Below are 19635 nucleotides of genomic sequence, written 5' to 3'. Positions count from 1 at the left end.
CGTTCGGATACCAGCAGCCCGCTCAAAGCGACGATCAAAACACAATATAAATCAATAAAAACAAATGCATAAATTTAATTACCTTCTCAAATTTTTCTCTTTATTTAATTTTACTGTACTTTGTTTTGTTCTTCGAATCTTTACACATTCATATAAAATATATGTAAATAATTATTAACAGCATTATCCGTCCAGGTTTTGACTTTGATCAGTATTTTGAACATATAAGTTAAAGTAAAACAAATTGAAATTTGTTTGGGATATAAATATAATAATACGCGCCCTTGATCCTCCATGGCGGAATTCGTGCGTGTCCACATTGTGTGTGATTGAAAAAAGCATGATGTACTCGAAAACTACAATAATACATAGATAAATTTAAACTTAAATGCCGAAAAAGTCTGGTGTAAATCAACGAGTTTCACTTCGAAAAGGTGCAATGAATTTCGGCTAACAATTAAAACGGATGAACCCCAATCTCCAGTGTAAACGTCTATGCAAGTGAACTGGTATTTAAATAGGCTTATTCATATGTCTTTTGATTGTTGTTTTCCGCTGGTTGCTAGTCGTGCCTACTCTTGCGCTGGAGCCGGCTGTGGCTGCGGCGCCAAGCGGTTGACGAACCCGATACCTCCACGAATGATCTTGCCAACGGCGGGCGGGGAGCGGGCGGCCAGCGCCTCGAAGGTTATACGCAGCTCGGCAAAAGCGGTGCGCGGATAGGGATTGCGGCGCGAGCTGTAGCGCATTACCAAATAGTGGTAGTAAATAATGAAGGTCATCAGTCCAGCGTGGTTCCTGAAATAAAAAGTATATTGTGTTAAGTGCATTCTACACAAAAGATATGCGTCAGAACTCACATGAAGGTCAGCACAATGGCGTAGGGCATGATGAAGATCTCGCAGAATGCAGTGGCCTTCAAGATATTCGCCGCCTGGAACTCCACTAGAGAGATGATGAAACGTGCACCCCACCACGAGTTCTGGCCAATCAGCTGAAAGTAAATGTCTTATTAGACAAGTGCCACATTTGTAAATATTTCTTTCCTTACATCCAGCAGCTTAAGGGAGTAGCTGGATGCGTGCAGAACTGAGTACAGCAGCACGGGAATCAGAACCAGCAGCGAAGGCCGGATGTTGAAGAAGATCAGGGAGTACATCAAGTAGTGACACGAGTCCTCGGCGAACAGTCGAGCAAGGAACTCCCGACTGAACGAGAAGGCGGGTACTCTCTGGTGCAGACGCAAGGCAGAGATGGCGGCATTGGCCAGCAAGACCTTGGTGAATGCGCTCTGTTGTGAGCTGTGGCGAAGTATATGACAATTAGAATAGGTCAGTGTGGAAAACGCCAGTACTCACATAAAGATGGGCAGCACGTAGCTGACGGTGAAGAAGATAACCAACAGACGTAGTGCCCATAACGCGGAATCGATGCGGTTTGTCTGGAAATGCTGCAGCAGCTTGGCCGGTACGTTCTGTGATTGAGATTGCTGCGGTTGCTCCTGCTGCTGTGAGGATCCCTCAGAGCTGTTGGTCTCGGCGCCCTCGGAGCGCGGTGGTTGGTCGGTGGGTGTGCTCATGATGAAGTAGCTTCTGTGCTTGCTTACTGTTCAGTATTCAGTCTGCAAGTCAGTTATGAAAAGGCAGAAATGAAGAGAAAATCGTTATAAGGTTACTTTCGGCCTTATCGGCGGGAATTTGGCTGCTATCTTGGGCACAGGTAGCGATAAGAGAACCCGGGCAAGTAACCGCGGCGTTATCTGAGTGTTAGTGTCAAACCTAATAGCCCACAAGATCTGCCCTCTATGACTCCAGGATTACACTGAACTCCGCTTTTTAGTGCCTCAGTGGCACGCGCTCCAGATCTTAATTGAAAGTTAGGGCCAACTGTTAAACCAGTCAAATGGAAAGTCGTTGCCAAACGCACTTAAAACGAGAACGGGCTTGCCCAGAAGGCGTTTTAATGTTCGCTTTGGCCAAGATGACTTGCCCACCATTATGGACAGTGCTTTGCATGAGGCAACCGAAAAAGAAAACAGTAGAGCCATCGCTAAACTATAATGTACTCTTACGGTTCGACAATTATATTTCTTAGGTATGCGGTTTACGATGTCTAGCGCGTTAAGCGCTAAGATTTCGATACGAAGCTCGAAGAGAAAACTGCAAGACACCGCACGATGTGCATGTTGTTACGAAATACACGTCAAAATATTGAAACACAAACAGGTGGCAACAAGTGGAAGGGGGGCGATGAAGTAAACCCAACAGAGTGGGTCCATCCTACGTGTACTTTCAATATACCTGGTGAGTAATGACACGGGCAGTGGGGCAGCCGTATCGATTGGGATCTGTGGACGGAGGGTCCTTTAACGGAAGTGGGTCAGCTAGTCAACTTTAGGTAGCACTAGCGGGGGGCACATTATTCATGCACACCGAGTCGAAAGCCCAATCTGATGAAAATATGTGCGCCATGATGTCACATAATGGGCAGATCAAACGGACACAGGTACACGTCAGAGATTTGGAAGGTACCGCTCGCAAATTGAGGCTGATTGACCCGACTGAACTCCGCAATGAACGGGAACGAAATCAAAGTGCAGGGCTCTTCGCGCCGGGCTGTGGAAATTCGGTTCGGTTGCGCTCCGAAATTGGAAGCTTCCTCCCCTGCCCGGAAGTCGCGGAGCGAGTCCACATGCCGACCTGCATAATTCACCAATATAATCACTGGGCCAGCCACATTTTTATCCGATTTTGAAACGACGTTGAGCGAAGAAAGTTGGTCTTTAATCACTTGGATGTCAATGAAAATCCGTTTTACGCCGCAGTAATGGCAAGGCACTGATTTTCCTTAATTTGCGTAGGACAGCCTCTTACCTCGAACTAAGCAGCAGGTATGTTCTATCCTGTGATATGGTGTGACTTCAAATTAAACACAAATTTTTCTCGTAAATTAATACGTATCAGTTTGGTCGGGTCTCCCGTGCGAACTAGAGATGGACGGGCGGAGCTGAACCAGCTCGATAGAAAGAACTAGCATGCGCACAGGGTTGCCACCGATCCTTATCGGTTTGTTACAACGACTAAATATGCAGCCAAATTTAAAAATATATTCTTCAAAACAGTTATTATACAAGTTTCTTGAAAAGCCATGTTGCTTTTAAATAATCTTAAATTTGTAAAAAGTATATATGTATATCGTAAAAATATGTATATTAATGGGCGTTATCCAATATTTTTGAAAAATGGAAAAATGGAATATGCATAAGCTTGAAATATATTCTTTTCTAAAAGTAACATTATTTTGTAACAGTTTTAAGTTAGCATACGATTTGACAATTTAAAATGAGCGTCAAAGACAATTACAAGGAGTCCCCCCAATATGTTCAAATTTGTATCGCGAATTTCGCACCTCTAATCTTTAAACGCACATTTTGGTTTATTTTGATTTGAATGCTCTAGGGTTTCAATTCATCATGGACGATGACATCTCGCTCCCCGCCGACACTTTGGCCATTCTCAACGAATTCCTGTTGGAGCGATCAAAGCGCGAAGCCGAAGAAGAGAATCAAATTACCAACAAGACCGGCAAGGATGCCCACTTCGAGGAGGATTGGGCAAGAACACCTGCAAATACCTTAAAAACTCGTGGTGACGTCTATCCGCTTGCAGCAATTAAGTCAGTTCTGGTACAGCACGGAAACCAAACACACTTTGCGGGATGTTGTGCGTAAGCTTCTGGCGGAGCGCACGGAGGATTCGGGTGACTTTAGTATAGCACTGCTTTCCTGCCCGTCGCTTTACAAGGACATAAGAGACATACATGACAGAGGTAAGCGGAAAAGTTAAACGACTTTTGACGATGGCTATCACTATATCTTTTAGTCCACATCTTCGAGTTCGATCAGCGGTTCGAAGCCTACGGCACGGATTTTGTGCATTACGACTTGAACTGCGTAGGAAGCAACCCGGACTACCTCAAAGAGCACCACCACCAGTATGACCTCATCGTGGCCGACCCACCCTTCCTGTCCCAGGAGTGCATCGCCAAAACAAGTGAAATAATCACCAGGCTGCAGCGAAACCAGAAAGAAAGTAAGGTGATCCTCTGCTCCGGTGAGGTGGTGGAGCCTTGGCTGACCGCTCGCCTGCCCGTGCTTAAGTGCACCTTTCGCCCGGAACACGAACGCAATCTGGGCAACGAGTTTGTCAGCTACGCCAACTTCAATTTAGACGAGTATATTGAAAATAAATAAGCAATTGCGTTGAGGGATAAATGCCAGTTTAAAGTTGTAGTCTATTTCGATGTCTGATCGGCTTCTTTGCGCTGTTGCACCAGCTCGCGCAGGCCGTCTTCCTGGTCCTTAAGTGACTTCTGCAGGAACTCCTTCTTCTTCTCCAGCAGTTCTATCGCCTTGTCGCACTTCTCCTGCTTAGCCTTAAGGTCCTCGCGCATATTCTGCACATCGGTCAGCAGGAACATGCGACCGACGGATTGGTAAACTCTGTAGGGAAACAGTTCAATTAGACATCTGGAGATGATTAATCGTGGTTTCAGTCACCTTGTGTCGTCGGACAAACTGCTGGTGCCCTTTTCCGTCAGCTGGTACTTGTGTTTGCCCGTCTTTACCATGTCGCACTTCATGTCGATCATGTTGATCTTCTTAGTGGTCTCCAGCTTATTGATCTGCATCTCGGTGAAGGCCTGTGGGCAAAATCAGCCGTGTATGAGTAAGTTCTTTCGGATAGCACGCGCTCCCAGTCGGCAAACGCCCTTTTGGCAACTTGCCTTCCGCTCACCTTCTTCAACTCTTGGTCCATTTGTGCCATTATGTCTGTTAACTAATCCTTCACAGATGTATGAATGCAAATCGTTTGAATTTGTAGCAAATTTAATGAAAATCGCAACACCTGCGGGAAGCTTATGGTTTTTTCTACTTTAGTAGTGATGGGAGTTCGGTCTGCCTCCTGGTGGTTAAAAATATCGATAGTAAGCCCTGCTCTATCGATGACATTTTTCGCGGCAAACGTAAATTCGAAAGCTTATCATGAATTTTTAGAATTTAAATAAATATACCATATAATTTTAATTTATGCAACTGGACACCATCTGCTTATAAAAATGTTTTCAAATTTTGTAGGAATACAATTTTAAATGAAATTTATAAGTTGAAGCTATTTTATAAATTGAAAATTCATTTCGTAACGTTTATTTTTTTAAAGGCTTTTAAAGTTTCTAAATACATTTCTTTTAAGCAAAAGTTACAATATAAAAGTTAGAGTATAATCTAAGAGAGTTAGATTATAACTTAAGGTCTTAATCCTGTCCCAAATTTTTAAATCTTTCTTCCCATATACTATGTATTAGGAAATAATTGAGTCTACAACCTGCAACATTTGACCGTGGGCGATTAACCTCAATTGCGAGGAAAGAAGCCATGGAACTGCTCCTAAGTTTACGATGCGGGCTTCTGACTTGCATCAGCTCTTCATTTACATGACGGCATGGAGCGGTGGCAGAACAAACTGGCTGTGGTAACAGGAGCCAGCGGAGGCATAGGCGCCGCCTGTGCTCGGGCTATGATAGGGGCTGGACTGCGGGTGGTTGGCCTGGCACGTCGGGAGGCCAAGCTAAAGGAGCTCAGGGACAGTCTTCCCACGGATCTGCGGGGCAACTTCATACCGCGGCGCTGCGATGTCTCCAAAGAAGACCAGGTGCAGAGCTCCTTTGACTGGATCGAACGGGAGCTGGAGGGCGCCGACGTACTGCTGAACAATGCTGGCATCACTCGGGAGACGGAACTGGTTACTCCGGGCAATACACAGAAGCTTAAAGAGGTGATTGACACCAATGTGATGGGCGTGGTGTGGTGTACCCGCGAGGCGTTCAATAACATGAAACGGAGGGGCGGCGAAGGCCATGTTCTGATCATCAACAGCATAGCAGGACACCAGGTGCTCAACTTCATCGACGTTTTGCCGTCCTTCAATATATATCCGGCCACCAAGTTTGCTATCACGGCCATCACTGAGACGTACCGGCAGGAGTTTCAGCTGCACTCGAACAAAATCCGGGTTACAGGCATCTGTCCAGGAGCGGTGAACACGAACATCTTCCCGGAGGAGATACATTTTTACGTAAAGGACATGGTCAGACTCGAACCAGCGAACATTGCGGACGCTGTGATGTATGCTCTTCGAACTCCATCTCATGTTCAGGTAAGCGGAAATCGATTTTCATGTTTTAAAGTATTAGCCAATTTAATTCCCTATCTTCAGGTTCACGAAATTACTATCAAGCCTATGGGAGAAATGTTTTAATCTTCTCATATACCGGCTATAATAGCCTTACAGAGGAAAATATAAATTCAAAATTATGAAAAAACGATGCACTCATGCATGCCCATATTTAGCAAAAACGATTTAGTAGAACTTAAGTTATAAATTGTCTTGTAACTGACTTTAATTTTGTTTGTTTACAATTTTTCCAACGATCTTTGGACTAGTTTAGGGCCTCCAGTCGCTCCATTAGAGCTTCCTCGTTCAGCCGGTGCATGCACAGGAACTGGCCGTTGAAGAACAGAACAGGAATGTCATGCCTGAAAAGACGGAGGAACCTAACGTTTTCCTTCCGGTCGATGTAAACCTTTTCCAGACGGTATCTGCCGGCAAAGCCCTGTTCTAACTGCTGGACAAGCTCGTCGCACAGCGGACAGGGATCCTTGGTATACAGAGTTAGCAAGGGAAGGCCCTCCACCTGATCTATGCTAGGCACCCTACAAAATGAATTTTGTTAGTAGAGGCAGGCACATTCGAGGTCAAAACTTACAGCTTCTCAAGGACCATGGCCATGGAGCGGCCATCCGTTGTGCCCATAAAAGCGCAACCCAGTCCGCCTGCAGGAAGAGAATGGACGAGATGCGTTAGCAGGTGGCTGGCCGTGATTTGCTTGAAGTCGTGCGTGCACAGGCGATTGGCATGCAGATCCCCAAGTATGCTTTCCGGTATTCCCTTCTGGGTGCCTGTGACCATGTTCCAGGTGTAAATGTCACTGGGCGTGACGGGTTCCCTGCCATCTAGGCGGTACATATTCTGCTCGTGATCCTGCTCTACGGCGAACTCTCGTAGCAGGGCAAGCGGTTGCAGGTTTAAACGCTGGGCCGTCTGCAAAGTAGTCCAGGCCAAAGCAGCGGCTCCTAGCGTGGGCGTCAACTCGGGCTCAGCTGCCAGTTCAGTTCCAGCTCGCTTGCGAGTCCGGGGCTGCTGCACGGCCATAAGCTCGTTGGACAGAACACCGTGCTCCGGCTGGACAACCTGGCAGCGAGTGTCCCCCGTGATAATACACTGGTCTTCGCCGCGCTCCAGGCAGTCCAGCGTCATCTGCAGACCGCTGATGGAGCAGACGTCGTCCTGCAGAGCTAGAGTCTCACACTTGAGCCCCAACTCCTGGGCCACGCTGGCAAGCCGATCCCTGCACTCTGGAGCAGGGGTCTTGAGGGAGGAGCAAACAATCAGCTTGTTGTACTCATCGCGTGGTACGCTGGTGCGTTTGACCAGTTCGTCCACCACCAGGCCCGCCAGTCGTTGCTCCTCCGCCCGAAAGGGAGCACTCGGTGTTCTTACGGCAGCCGCAATCACCACCGCCTTGCTGTACGATCCCAGATGTCGACCCAATGGACGCAGTAGCTGCTGAAAGCTGAGGAGATCAGAATCCTGTTGGTCATGTTCATCAACGTATATACATGGATAGACTCACCATCTGGGGCTAATGCAGCGCAGACATGCCGGCATTTTTAGTTCTGTGAATAGAATATTTTAAGAACCTTACGTATTTCATCGTCGCCTCTACATAACAATCATACTCAGTACTGCTTAGATAAAGGGGTATATTGTAGGATCCCGATATTTACATTGTTTTTAGATATCTGTGTAATACTACTCAGTCTGATGATTATGTTGACTCACCTTTTCAACTATTGCGACTGCCAAATCGAATTTACGCCAATTTATTACTGGGAATCCTCTAGTCGAGGTTTCTAATTCGATTGCATGACCACTTGTTTTTCGATAACCATTAGCTGATATCGATACTGAAGCGAGTGAGAGTGGTCGAGTTTTTTTCAACAGCTGTTCCGTTGGCCTCCGCAAACAATAACAATAAGGGAGAAAGTTATCTTTAATTGCGAAGCCGCGGAACAAAAAGAGCTAAACCAGTTATTACCTAAGGGCAAATTCACGGCGAAATATCAGTTTGGCCGTAACTTGCTGGGTAAAACGGAGCGCTAGCTCCTCCAATTGAATATACCCATGGAAGTGACCTTCAAAAAGGCCCGACTGGGTAAGGCCATACTGGTGGAAACATCGGAGGAGGAGGAGGAAATCAATGATGGCTCCTCTGAACAAGATTTGTTCGGGTGGTGGGCCCTGCCGGAGCCTGCACTCTTGATGATCTTTGAGCGCCTGAGTGTGGCCGATCTGCTGAGGGCGAGCCGCTGCTGTGTTCGATGGCACAGCATTGCCAAGGACGACATACTGTGGCGCCACAAGTTCCAGGAGCACTTCAAAGCGTCCCCGAGCATTCCGCTCAAGCCGGGGGCCGAGAGCTGGCGGTCAGAGTACCAGCGCCTGTCAATGCACATACCGTTTGTCCAGGCACAGCGTCTGGAGCCTACTGTGGAGAACAACCACGGCCACACGCACCAAGTGCTGCATGTGAGCTTTGCCCACAACGGTGAAATGTTCGCAACCTGCTCTAAGGATGGATATGTGATAGTAAGTGCATACTGAAGCCTTACAATAGCTCTACTTATAACTCCTACTTGCAGATCTGGAACGCCCAGCATCCGTGTACGGAGAAGTATGCGCACAACATGAAACAGTTCAGCTGGAAGTACTCCCAGTACTCACAGTTTAACCAGAGTGACACCTTGCTCCTCGTCTCCGGTGTCCACTTTGGCTCACCGCAGTCTACTTCCGGGGAGATTGCGGTATTCTATTTGGGAGCAACAGAGTCACACCTCCGATGCCGGGTGGTAAATCGTCCGTATGACATCTTTGGCACCTGGTTCAGTGACCAATATTTGATCTCGGGCGACCTGCACTGGCTGGCGCACTTGGTGAGCACTTCGGTTCTGTGGCTGAACAAGGCCAACCAAGAAATTGATTCAGAGCATGTACCGATCATGAGCCAGCTATATAAGTTTTACAACCGGAACGCCAGCTCGGTCCGAGCTATAATGGTGGCTAGATGTCCATGGCTGGACGATAGCAACGATCCCCTGGCCACGGCAGCCGTCCAAGAAAATCCCAGCGCAGTGCTCTCGCCACCCAGTGGTGATCAGGGATCTAGCTCGCAGGCCAGTGGCAATCCTTTATCCCACGCTGCCAGCCTCCGACGCACAAGGAGCGCCACACCTGAAGAAAACTACTTGCCGGATATCAGCGAGCGCCGATCTAGAACAAGACCTGGAGATGCCACCATACACTACTTAGAGGAATACAGGAAAGCAGTGGCCTCCACTAATGAGCCGAACGAAGACGACGACGAGGAGTACGACTCTATGGACGTACAAGAGGAATACGACGAAATGGAGAACAGTATGCCGAAATATCTAATTTTTTCAACGGGCTCCACGACCTTCACGCCTCACCAAATTGGATTCAAGCGCGTACGCAACGTGTTCTTTCCCAAAAAGCTGGATCCTGGACCAACTCTTAAGGAAAGGATAGCTGCGAAGCGGGCCGCGGAGCAACAACAGCAGCAGACCCCGCGCGCCGATCCAGACTGGTGGGATTATGAGTCAGTCAAGGATAGATTTGACAAGGTGGACAAGGTAATTGACTTGCACGGACACATCATTGGCATGGCACTGAGTCCGGACCACCGCTACTTGTACGTCAACACACGTCCCTGGCCGAAGAACTACGTGATCACCAATCCTTTGGAGCCGCCACCCATTGCCCAAGAGATTGACATTCACGTAATTGACTTGATGACTCTCAAGCGGGTAGGCAACATGCTGCGGGCCCACAAGGCCTACACTCCCAGCACGGAGTGCTTCTTTATCTTCCTTGATGTTTGCGAGGAGTATGTGGCCAGTGGAGCGGAAGATCAACATGCCTACCTGTGGGATAGATACTACGGCATCAGTCTAGCAAAGTTTAAGCACTCTGATGTGGTTAATAGTGTGGCCTTCAATCCTCGCGACTCGGAGATGCTGGTCACCACCAGCGACGACTACACAATTAAGGTATGGTGCACTACTTTATCTTCACTGTTGCAGTTGTAAGCATCCATGTTTTTTTTTAGGTCTGGCGCTCACGGGCAAAGGCTAAGGAGTTTAATATCCCCATTAACGTCAGCGAATCTTTTGAGTTGAAGCCGAAAAACTAAAGGCCTCATCCGTTTACAAATCCCCAAGTGGTTCTTACTGCCCAAAACACCGTCTGTGTTTGTAGATCCGAGTGCTTGCTAGTTGGTTCCATGTTGTTAACGTTTATAATTATACATATTTAAATTGGAGTATGTGCTACAAACTGCCCGTCTGCTCAAAGTCAATACTTTGTGTTGGTGGCTTTGGATCGGCCTGGGATTCAACAGGTTCGGCTGGCGGTTGACTGGTGTCCACGGCCTGTGTTGATGTCGATGGCCCGTCCGGATGCGACGCCTCCACGCACGGTTTGTCCCCGTGATCGTGATTGTGTTTTGCGTTTCTCTGACGCTTTTCCGGATGGCCAAAGCAGTGCTCGCAGTCTTCATCATCCTCGGAGGAGCTCTCGCCGAATGCCAGAGGTTTTTTGTAAATGCAGCAGCCTGGAATGGGAGGATATCAGTCTTAATCGTCGGTGAAATAATGGATGCTTACATTTTGATTTTTTGCGATTCAAATGTTCGTTGTCGATGACCCCAGCGTGAAAAACCACCCGACGTTCATCCCGCGGATGTTCCAGGCGGAGCTGGAGAGTGGGTGTGGTCCGGCCTGCCTCCGATGTAGCACAGGCATCTGTTTCGTCAATTATTTCGGTTGTCGTGCCATTGGCTGCCTCATTGTTCTGCTTGTGAGCCATTTTAAGCAAAACAAATAAGAATATACAGTGTGGACGTATTTACTGTCTGACGGCTTTGTACTTGAGCCCTGTTTACACTAGGGCTGCTTAATGTTGTAAGGTGAGGAATAGGGGATTCAAATGAGCATCAACTGAAACCTATTGGCTTAAAACATTTATGAATTAAATTAAAAATGGCTATTATTGCGCTTAATACATACAAGACTTTTTTTTAATTAATCAACACGAATATAATTCATTGATTACCGCTGATTCCACAAGAGAAGTCCCCTGATTAATATGCACTATAGATTATGCGGACCATCTGGCAACGCTGCGTACAAACGTCACATTTCAGCTGTCAGTCAGTCGTCCCGAAAATGGCTGCAATTGTGCGATTTAATTTGTTAACAAAGCCGCAGATTGGTAAATAAACGCCACCTAACCATAAACCAGTTGCCTAAGAGTGCTATTAGCTTGTTCCGTAAGGAACTTGCCATTGCCATAAGCTCTCCATGCCTTAAATACAACCGATTCCCATGCCATCAAATTATGTAATTTTTGCGCAAAGCAAAACAAAAGTTTCCTGTATTCTGCGCAATTTATTGATCTACTCTGAATGTGTCTTGCAGTTGCGGCTTTGCCGGCCAGCCTGCATGTGCAGCGGTTCCAGAGCACCCAGGCCCCGCCTCCGGGCACTCCTCCGCCACAAACGAAAACCAAGTTCGGTCCGCTGGCGGACGAAGACCGCATCTTCACCAACCTCTATGGACGACACGACTGGAGGCTGAAGGGAGCTTTGAAGCGCGGCGACTGGTACAAAACCAAGGAGATCGTGCTGAAGGGGGCAGACTGGATCGTTAACGAGATCAAGACATCCGGCCTGCGCGGTCGGGGAGGAGCTGGCTTCCCCAGTGGCATGAAGTGGTCCTTCATGAACAAGCCTGGCGATGGACGCCCCAAATACTTGGTGGTGAATGCCGATGAGGGTGAGAAATGGAGCTTGCGTTCCTAGGCCTATTTTTGATTTTGTATTCCCTTGCAGGAGAGCCTGGCACCTGCAAGGATCGGGAAATCATGCGCCACGATCCACACAAGCTGGTGGAGGGCTGTCTGATTGCTGGACGCGCCATGGGCGCCCAGGCTGCCTACATCTACATTCGTGGCGAGTTCTACAACGAGGCTTCCAACATGCAACTGGCCATTGCCGAGGCCTACCAGGCTGGTCTTATTGGAAAGAACGCTTGCGGAACAGGCTACGACTTCGATGTCTTCATGCACCGAGGCGCTGGAGCTTACATTTGCGGCGAGGAGACCGCTCTCATTGAATCGTTGGAAGGAAAGCAGGGAAAGCCGCGCTTGAAGCCGCCATTCCCCGCCGACGTGGGCGTCTTTGGATGCCCAACCACAGTTACCAACGTGGAGACCGTTGCCGTTGCACCAACTATTTGCCGCCGTGGCGGTGTTTGGTTTGCTGGTTTCGGTCGCACCCGTAATTCGGGCACCAAGCTCTTCAACATTTCGGGTCATGTTAACAGGCCCTGCACTGTGGAGGAGGAAATGTCCATCCCACTAAAGGAGTTGATTGAGCGCCACTGCGGAGGCGTCACTGGTGGATGGGACAATCTGCTGGGCGTCATTCCCGGCGGCTCTTCCACCCCCATCATACCCAAAAATGTCTGCGACGATGTTATCATGGATTTCGATGGCTTAATCGCTGCTCAGACATCGCTGGGCACTGCGGCTATCATCGTTATGGACAAGTCGACGGATGTGATAAAGGCGATTGCCAGGCTAATTTCCTTCTACAAGCATGAGAGCTGTGGCCAGTGCACGCCATGCAGAGAGGGAATCGGTTGGATGAACAAGATCATGACTCGGTAAGTCCGCAATATACATACATGTAATTATAGCAAATTTAACTGTCAATTTCCATTCTTGATGTAGATTCGTTAAGGGTGACGCCCAGCCCGCTGAGATCGATATGCTGTGGGAGATTTCCAAACAAATTGAGGGACACACTATTTGCGCGCTTGGTGATGGTGCCGCCTGGCCAGTCCAGGGCCTCATTCGTCACTTCCGGCCCGAGATTGAGAAACGTATGCAACTGCATGCGAAGCGCGCCAGCAATTAAGATACAAAGTTATAGCTAATTTTATTGATTTCATGAACCCGAGCGCGACTTGATGCATATAAAGTGTGTAGTTCTTTAAACGTTTCAATTATTCGTACTTTCGTGTGACTTAATCCAATTGCAAGCTTTTTATGTGTTTGATCACGGCCTGAATGTCCTCTGAATCTGGCTTTGCGTAGTCTGGTGGAAAACTGCATATGCTTAAGGGACCGCCGATCTGCTGACCGACTTCAGGACGCTCCTCGCAGCGAGCGGGGATGAACTGATATCTGCAAATAATTGTCAATTGTAGTGATAACTTAGTGCTGGGTGTTGCACATACTCCTTGGCATCGGAATGTGCCGGAATACACAAAATAATCGCCAAGCAAAGCACCAGAGATTTGTAAAGCATTTTGGGAAATTCTGTTCGTTTCGCTACCTTGTGCTTATATGACCGTAGAACGACTGATTTGCTGCTGTAAAGTTCTATGCTCCGAGCACCGTTCGATTCCCACAATTCGCCGTGTCAGCATTATGCAACACCTTGATTTAAAGTCATTTAAATATCCACTTACCCACTTATGAATTATTAATGCAACATTCCATGGTGATCGGCCAAGTCACTGAAGCCTGATAATGTAATTATAATTACAGATTCACCAATAACCGATTAATACACGATCTTAGGTTGGGCTTAGTTCGGTATGTTAATAGGCGTATAGCCGATTTAGATGTCTAGCCTCTTCATATTTTCACAGTCCACCCGACAATCCTAAACAGTAATAAAACAATGAATGAAGTACTAGATAGCATATTTATAGTATTTTCATAGTTTCTCTGTTTTCGATGACGATTTTGTAAAGTACAAAACGATGGTTATTTAAAGTTAGCTTAAGGTTTATAGCCACTAATTCCAAGGCGATAACAACAGCTGCTGCTTCAGATGGCTCTAAACAAGGTACTCCAAGGATAGAACCAAAAACCAGGGGGAGTAAGAAGAGAGTCGCTCGCAGGGGAGCATGTACAAAAGTTTGGCAAATTAGAAATACGGTGGCCACTGAATAAGGTGAAATGAAACCCGATCCAGAGTCCGATCCTTTGGGTGGCTCTGGCATCTGAAACGCGAATATTTCCAGCAGCTTGAATTGCACTATACACCGTGTTCAGTTTACTGAACGATATTAAAAATGGTTAGAAAAAGTGTATAAAGAATTAAGTCGAAGAATATGTATACAATACTAATTGTTATCCTTTTTGTTTTTGCTCACATTTACATTCATTTTTTAGTTATTCACTTGTTAGTTATTCTTTGTATGTAGTCGCATATGTATATAATTATTAATGTTTCGTTAGGTATGCATTCGAGTTTACGTTTAAATCGTTTAAAAGTTTTAGATCGAGTTTTAGTTTAGTTTGATTCGTTTTCCGTTTGTTTAACTTGGCTTAAAGCGTTCACTTATTGCTTATCTATGAGAAGGAACATAGTACAATATTTCAGCTTAAAAGACTAAACAACAATTCGAACAAGTCACTAGAAGGGTTTCGTTATTTTTGTATTTTTTTCATGTTTTTTTTTTCACTTGCTTTCGTTACCAGTGCTCCTCGTTATAGGCAAGAGTTGCCGCAGGACTCCGGTGTCCTTATTGCATAGCTTCAGGCGCACAACATCGTGTAAATAAGCGTCGACTAACACTGCTATGTAAGGTAGTATGTACTCTATATATGTAGCAAGTATCTTTCGTATTATGCAATTGTTGCGTAGAGCTTTTGAAAAACATCTAGATAGTTTCGTTCGGTTGGGTCAAAGTTCGGGTTCGGAGTTCGGTACTAGAGGGTCGGGGGGTCTTCGGTACTAGGGGGTTCGAGGGGGGTTAGGGCGTAGGTAAAAAATATACTATATATGCGTGTATATAAATGTGTATATATGTATATCAAGTTTAGCTTAGTATCACACTAGTAGAGATAATGCGAAGAGGCCTGAGCTCTATACTGTTTCGGTGTTAGCTTGATCAGCTTGGGGTTGAAGGCCCCCAAGGCCGCCTCGTTGGTGGACGAGGGAGGCGGCGGGGCGGTGTGCGTCCGGAAGCGCGACCTCAGAAAGTTCTGCATGGAGCGCAGGCGGATGATGGGCGCGCAGGGAGATTGTCGAAGCGAATTGTGGTTGAGCGCCCAGTAGATCACCGGACTGATGGCCGAGTAGAAGTATCCTGCAAGAGGAGTGATCAGTGGTTAGTCCCCATACGGATTTGGCTTCTGGACTCACCTAGCAGGAGGCTGAAGTAAACAGAGGTCTGGCTGCACTGCTGATTGCTGCCGAAGTTCTTGTAGAAGATGCAGAAGACGTGCGGTGACCAGCAGGCGATGAAGATCACTGCCGAGGCGATGAGCATGTTGGCCAGGTGCCTTCGCGACCGCAGCGTCGACGTCTGGGGCAGTGGGATGCCGGGAGTCGCTGGTCCCCTGCCTGCTCGGTTGATGCGCTGTCGCTGCGAGTGGGCGCGAATCTCCCTCATGGCCCTAAATGCATAGATAAATGTATTTATTTCTTGCAAACTTAAAGCGACTCTCATTTCATTGTTAGTAGTTTAATGATTTACTGTCATTTGATGGGCATACAACAGAAAACACTTTGGGCAAAGACAACGGGGCGTATGTTTAACACAAACTACATATTAGCTTCTGACTATATCAAGCATACGCCCTGTTAACAAAGATTTTTGTAATTCCTTTGAAAATATGTATGACTCACCTGGGCGATATGGGATTGCTAGAGCGGTAGGAGCCAGGTTCGAGGGCGGATCCGGCGGAACCCTGTTGGCGCGGCTGCAGGGTGTGCAGCTGGATGTCTCCTGGACTGACGGCCATGGGACCGCCGCCGGGGCCCGTGCCGTTCCCGTTCGAGGTGTCGTCCGCCGTGGTGCCACCACCGCAGGCCGCCTGCTGGGCGTTGGGGCAGCCCGTCACGATCACCATGTGGGTCTGGCGCCGCAGGATGGGAATGGGCAGGGGCAGCTCGCCGTGGGCAGCCCGAGCCGTCAGCGATAGGGCGCAGAGTTTACGTCGGACGCCATAGTGGTTAAGCAGCACGCCAATGCCAGGCAGAACGAACACAGCGATGGTGTGGAAGATGATGAAGGACATGAACATGGCGTTGGCGCCCAGGTCGGAAGTGCAGCTGATGCTGACCGGGTTCGGCGTGGTGTTTGCCGCTCCCCCGCCCTTGACCACCATTGATTTGGCGATGATCTTGTAGGCAAACAGAAAGGGAGTGCTGATGGCCGCCGAGGCGAACCAGGAGAACAACGCCAGGGAGACGTGCAAGTAGCGCCGCTGGCGGAGTTGCGCCAATCGCGGATGCTTTACTGTGGCGTAGCGGTCCAGGGAGAGCATGAAAAACGAAATAGTGCTGGCCGAAACGGGCATGACCTGGACACCATAGGGCTTATTTAGTTACTTCGCAAACTTCAACTTTCTTTAGCAGGAGTACTTATTAATTTGAAAACCTAATTGGCTTACCTGTACGTAGTGTATGACCTTGCACAGCACCAGGGGCAGCGAGCGCGTCCGTCGGTTCATCGCGAGATTGAGGAGCGTGACCGGAGCGGAGATCCCGGTGACCAGGAGATCGGCAATGCAGACGGCCAGCAGCAGCGGATTGCGCAGGCGCACCGATGAGGCAGAGCAGAGGGTCAGGACCAGTGTGGAGTTGCCCACGACGCCGCCGAAAACCACCAGGCCATAGCTGACCGCGAGCAGAAGCAGCGTCAGCGGGGTAATGGAGTGCTCCGAGTCCACGTCATACGGATTGTCCAGACTGAAGTTGCCATAGTCGTAGTCAGCGGGCAGCTGGTTGGGCTCCCGGAGGGCGAGGTGCAGCTCCGCGGAATCCAGGCCAAGTTCATAAGTGGGCTCCGGATGATGGCGCCGGTACGAGTTCTCCCACCACTGCTGCAGATTGTCCCTGTTCATGCTTTCGATCCCGGGCCAGAACCCCTTGCCGACTCCGATGCTCCTGCCAGGTGTTGTGCCTGTGTCTGTGCCTGTGCCTGTCGCCGTGTCCTGGTCCGTACTCTGTTGGGGCGATCTTCGATGGCGAGGCGCTTGCCTGGTCGCCTCATTTCATACTAAAGGAGCTGCCGTGCGGCGGGCGACAAAAGAAGGTAGCAAAGTAACAAAATGCCATCATCATCAGTCTTTTTGTCTGCCAACAAGGACACTTCTCCCACACAAACACCCACATCACCCACAAGCACAATCACATCCCCGCCCCGTTGACACTGACACTTATGCAATGCGGGCACGAGTACGAATGCGAACAAGGCGCACTTAGAGATTACTGATGCTCTTCCTTCCGGGCGCCACCCACCGCCGCCCACTTCCACCCATCGGCAACGAAATGAATGGCCACGCAACCTTGCACTTTGTGCACTCGACAAGCCACCACAAGGTCCTCCCCCTCTGCCCACCGCCCTCTGCCCTCCAATTCCTGCCAGAATCAGAGACGCTGTTTCTGTTCTCGCCAGGGGCGAATGGTTTGAATACTTTTCGGGGATTTCCCCAATCAGGATGGAATGTGGCGCTTTGGGGCTACCGAAATCAATTCATTACTGAGCAGCAATTAGTCGCAGATTAAAAGTGTGTCATGTACATGTAGAGTACATGGGAAAGGCTCCTTTGTGGGTTATTCTTATGCGGTGATTCATATGTTTTGCATGGTATGGTGGTCCATTTTCCTTTAATACAACTCGGATGACTGTGCAATTGGGTAGTATTTTTGGAAAGAACGTTAACGTTTTTAACAGCTCTGCTTCAGGAATTAATTTAATGACATGTCCTAGATCTATAGTATAAATGGATGAAATGGAAATCCCCTTTCCCTTACAAATGATGGTTGCCACTGTCATCGCTGCGACGCTGACGTTAAGCCCCATCGAGGAAGCATGTCTGGGAAAGTTTTCGCTTAATTGCGCGGGAAAGCCGAACAAACAAGTCCTTGGTTGGTTTTTAAAGGACGGCACCTGCAGTTGAAGCCCCAAGAACACACTTCTTCACCTTTAACAACAACAGGCATATTTTGCTATAAAAGTTACACCGAGAGAAAAGTACCCATCGGCACACACTTAAGATATGGAAGCATATTTACTATGTATGTACATACATATGTCTAAAGAGCGTGGTTTTAACTAAACTTGTTATTAAGAGCCCTAATTTCCATTCTGTATTGATTCCCAGAGCATTTCTTTGTTGATCTTTGTTTATATTTAGGTCACGCCCCCACAAAAAATATTCGGTGGTGCAGCAAATCGGGCGGAATAATTTTGCAAGTCACAAATTAGCATATTCGACTGTTGACGCCTCTTGGGTGGGCGCTGATTTTGAAGGCTCTCGACTTGGGGCTTCTCTCCACATTTGCTGTTTTGCGGCGATCCCAGAACTAAACGAATTGTGTATGTATTAATTTGCGTCACTCAAACGTCAGCAACAAGCTCAAAAGGTGACAAAAGCCAGGATGAAAGAGGGTAGGAGCTGGATTATGGGGCAGCGGGATGGCCGCCAGGAGAGCCAATGAGGTGAGCGAGAGAGAAAGCGATGATGACGAGATTTGCCATTGTTGTTGCTGCCGATATGAAAAGTGTCCGCCACAGGTGACTTAATGTGGCGCAAGCAGAAACGACACACACACAGCCGTGGGTGGGCGGGGGTCCTGTCTTGGCCGAGGCGCAGGATACACAGCCACAGCCATATCCACATCCCTGCCTCTTGCCTTGTCTTGCCTTTCCTTTGGCTTTAACGTCAGCCAGCCCGTAGCTTTTTGTCTGTCTTTATTGATTTCAGCAGCTTTTATATTCGTATTAGGCGGACGGACGGACGGATGGGGAGGGGGATGTGGATGGGGGTGGTCGGTAGGTTGCGGGGTGACGGGGATGCCGGGGGTCCTTGTCCAGGCTTCTTGTTCGTTGGCCTATTCGTGACCGCCACAATGGCCAGCAAACAAGTCTTTGTATCTGCGCGATGAGGAATAATTATACAAGGAATTTATAGTCTTTTTTTTATGAAATTCCCTCCATAATTTTCGGCTCCATTTGGTGAATGGATTTCGGGCAGGACACTTTCTAATTAGTTTCGCAGGCGATTGTGGCTGGCAACGCAATAACACACCCACATCCAAAAAAAGGACACCATAACTAATGAAACAACAGAGAAAAATAATGTTGCACACACACACACACACGCATGCATACGTTCGCAAACAAACCAACACATGTGCATAAACAAGGATTCCCCCACTGCGTATACGTAATGACCTACCGTGTTATCCTTAGCGAAGTGTAGTGTGGCATTTGTTGCTGATCCTGCTGCTGCTTGATGTAGTGCTGCGGTGCTTTGTTTTTATGGAAGGCACTGTAATTTACAGTTAGATCTTTGTTGCGCCGCCGTTTCAATATATGTATTACATTTAGCGAATATGTATTTCGTG

At 48.0% G+C, this 19635-nt stretch overlaps 10 protein-coding genes across 12 annotated transcripts; 4 read left to right on the top strand and 6 right to left on the bottom strand.

Annotated features, from left to right (window-relative positions):
• Nucleotides 1-78: 78 nt before the first annotated feature.
• Nucleotides 79-3021, bottom strand: LOC122614566 (Krueppel homolog 2). Its single transcript, XM_043789135.1, has 5 exons — nt 2874-3021; nt 1359-1621; nt 1052-1301; nt 861-994; nt 79-798 (listed from the first exon to the last, which is right to left on the bottom strand). The coding sequence occupies exons 2-5, from the start codon at nt 1577-1579 to the stop codon at nt 573-575; spliced, it is 831 nt and encodes a 276-aa protein (XP_043645070.1). The 5' UTR covers nt 1580-1621; nt 2874-3021; the 3' UTR covers nt 79-572.
• Nucleotides 3022-3352: 331 nt separating this feature from the next.
• Nucleotides 3353-4273, top strand: LOC122625871 (protein-lysine N-methyltransferase CG9154). The gene is made up of 3 exons (XM_043805917.1): nt 3353-3613; nt 3669-3828; nt 3882-4273. Exons 1-3 carry the CDS (start codon nt 3473-3475, stop codon nt 4250-4252), a joined length of 672 nt encoding a protein of 223 aa, XP_043661852.1. The 5' UTR covers nt 3353-3472; the 3' UTR covers nt 4253-4273.
• LOC122625872 (prefoldin subunit 1) lies at nt 4220-4953 on the bottom strand. Its single transcript, XM_043805918.1, has 3 exons — nt 4797-4953; nt 4559-4701; nt 4220-4501 (listed from the first exon to the last, which is right to left on the bottom strand). The coding sequence occupies exons 1-3, from the start codon at nt 4824-4826 to the stop codon at nt 4294-4296; spliced, it is 381 nt and encodes a 126-aa protein (XP_043661853.1). The 5' UTR covers nt 4827-4953; the 3' UTR covers nt 4220-4293.
• A 548-nt stretch (nt 4954-5501) lies between these two features.
• On the top strand, nt 5502-6317 carry LOC122626723 (farnesol dehydrogenase). The gene is made up of 2 exons (XM_043807093.1): nt 5502-6215; nt 6276-6317. Exons 1-2 carry the CDS (start codon nt 5502-5504, stop codon nt 6315-6317), a joined length of 756 nt encoding a protein of 251 aa, XP_043663028.1.
• Nucleotides 6318-6429: 112 nt separating this feature from the next.
• On the bottom strand, nt 6430-8075 carry LOC122616013. Of its 2 annotated transcripts, none has more exons than XM_043791244.1 (4): nt 7962-8075; nt 7753-7795; nt 6826-7692; nt 6430-6772 (listed from the first exon to the last, which is right to left on the bottom strand). In XM_043791244.1, exons 2-4 carry the CDS (start codon nt 7785-7787, stop codon nt 6499-6501), a joined length of 1176 nt encoding a protein of 391 aa, XP_043647179.1. In that variant the 5' UTR covers nt 7788-7795; nt 7962-8075; the 3' UTR covers nt 6430-6498. The 2 variants fall into 2 exon arrangements, with proteins under 2 accessions (XP_043647179.1, XP_043647187.1); XM_043791252.1 differs by lacking the exon at nt 7962-8075 and adding an exon at nt 7859-7955.
• Nucleotides 8076-8115: 40 nt separating this feature from the next.
• On the top strand, nt 8116-10492 carry LOC122615995 (F-box/WD repeat-containing protein 5). Its single transcript, XM_043791219.1, has 3 exons — nt 8116-8768; nt 8822-10246; nt 10306-10492. The coding sequence occupies exons 1-3, from the start codon at nt 8304-8306 to the stop codon at nt 10387-10389; spliced, it is 1974 nt and encodes a 657-aa protein (XP_043647154.1). The 5' UTR covers nt 8116-8303; the 3' UTR covers nt 10390-10492.
• Nucleotides 10476-11137, bottom strand: LOC122616023 (E3 ubiquitin-protein ligase PPP1R11). The gene is made up of 2 exons (XM_043791266.1): nt 10862-11137; nt 10476-10809 (listed from the first exon to the last, which is right to left on the bottom strand). Exons 1-2 carry the CDS (start codon nt 11061-11063, stop codon nt 10526-10528), a joined length of 486 nt encoding a protein of 161 aa, XP_043647201.1. The 5' UTR covers nt 11064-11137; the 3' UTR covers nt 10476-10525.
• A 204-nt stretch (nt 11138-11341) lies between these two features.
• LOC122616004 (NADH dehydrogenase [ubiquinone] flavoprotein 1, mitochondrial) lies at nt 11342-13264 on the top strand. Its single transcript, XM_043791231.1, has 4 exons — nt 11342-11468; nt 11675-12031; nt 12088-12922; nt 12990-13264. Exons 1-4 carry the CDS (start codon nt 11357-11359, stop codon nt 13174-13176), a joined length of 1491 nt encoding a protein of 496 aa, XP_043647166.1. The 5' UTR covers nt 11342-11356; the 3' UTR covers nt 13177-13264.
• Nucleotides 13173-13882, bottom strand: LOC122616033. The gene is made up of 2 exons (XM_043791278.1): nt 13499-13882; nt 13173-13445 (listed from the first exon to the last, which is right to left on the bottom strand). Exons 1-2 carry the CDS (start codon nt 13567-13569, stop codon nt 13286-13288), a joined length of 231 nt encoding a protein of 76 aa, XP_043647213.1. The 5' UTR covers nt 13570-13882; the 3' UTR covers nt 13173-13285.
• A 129-nt stretch (nt 13883-14011) lies between these two features.
• On the bottom strand, nt 14012-19601 carry LOC122626015 (5-hydroxytryptamine receptor). Of its 2 annotated transcripts, none has more exons than XM_043806113.1 (5): nt 19467-19601; nt 16674-17290; nt 15907-16583; nt 15421-15674; nt 14012-15364 (listed from the first exon to the last, which is right to left on the bottom strand). In XM_043806113.1, the coding sequence occupies exons 2-5, from the start codon at nt 17124-17126 to the stop codon at nt 15111-15113; spliced, it is 1638 nt and encodes a 545-aa protein (XP_043662048.1). In that variant the 5' UTR covers nt 17127-17290; nt 19467-19601; the 3' UTR covers nt 14012-15110. The 2 variants fall into 2 exon arrangements, with proteins under 2 accessions (XP_043662048.1, XP_043662049.1); XM_043806114.1 differs by having other exon boundaries at nt 16674-17281; nt 19467-19595.
• Nucleotides 19602-19635: the final 34 nt, after the last annotated feature.

This window comes from Drosophila teissieri, chromosome 2L (genome assembly GCF_016746235.2).
Source record: "Drosophila teissieri strain GT53w chromosome 2L, Prin_Dtei_1.1, whole genome shotgun sequence".
Lineage (NCBI taxonomy): Eukaryota > Metazoa > Arthropoda > Insecta > Diptera > Drosophilidae > Drosophila > Drosophila teissieri.
This window is presented reverse-complemented; position numbering and strand designations above follow the sequence as displayed.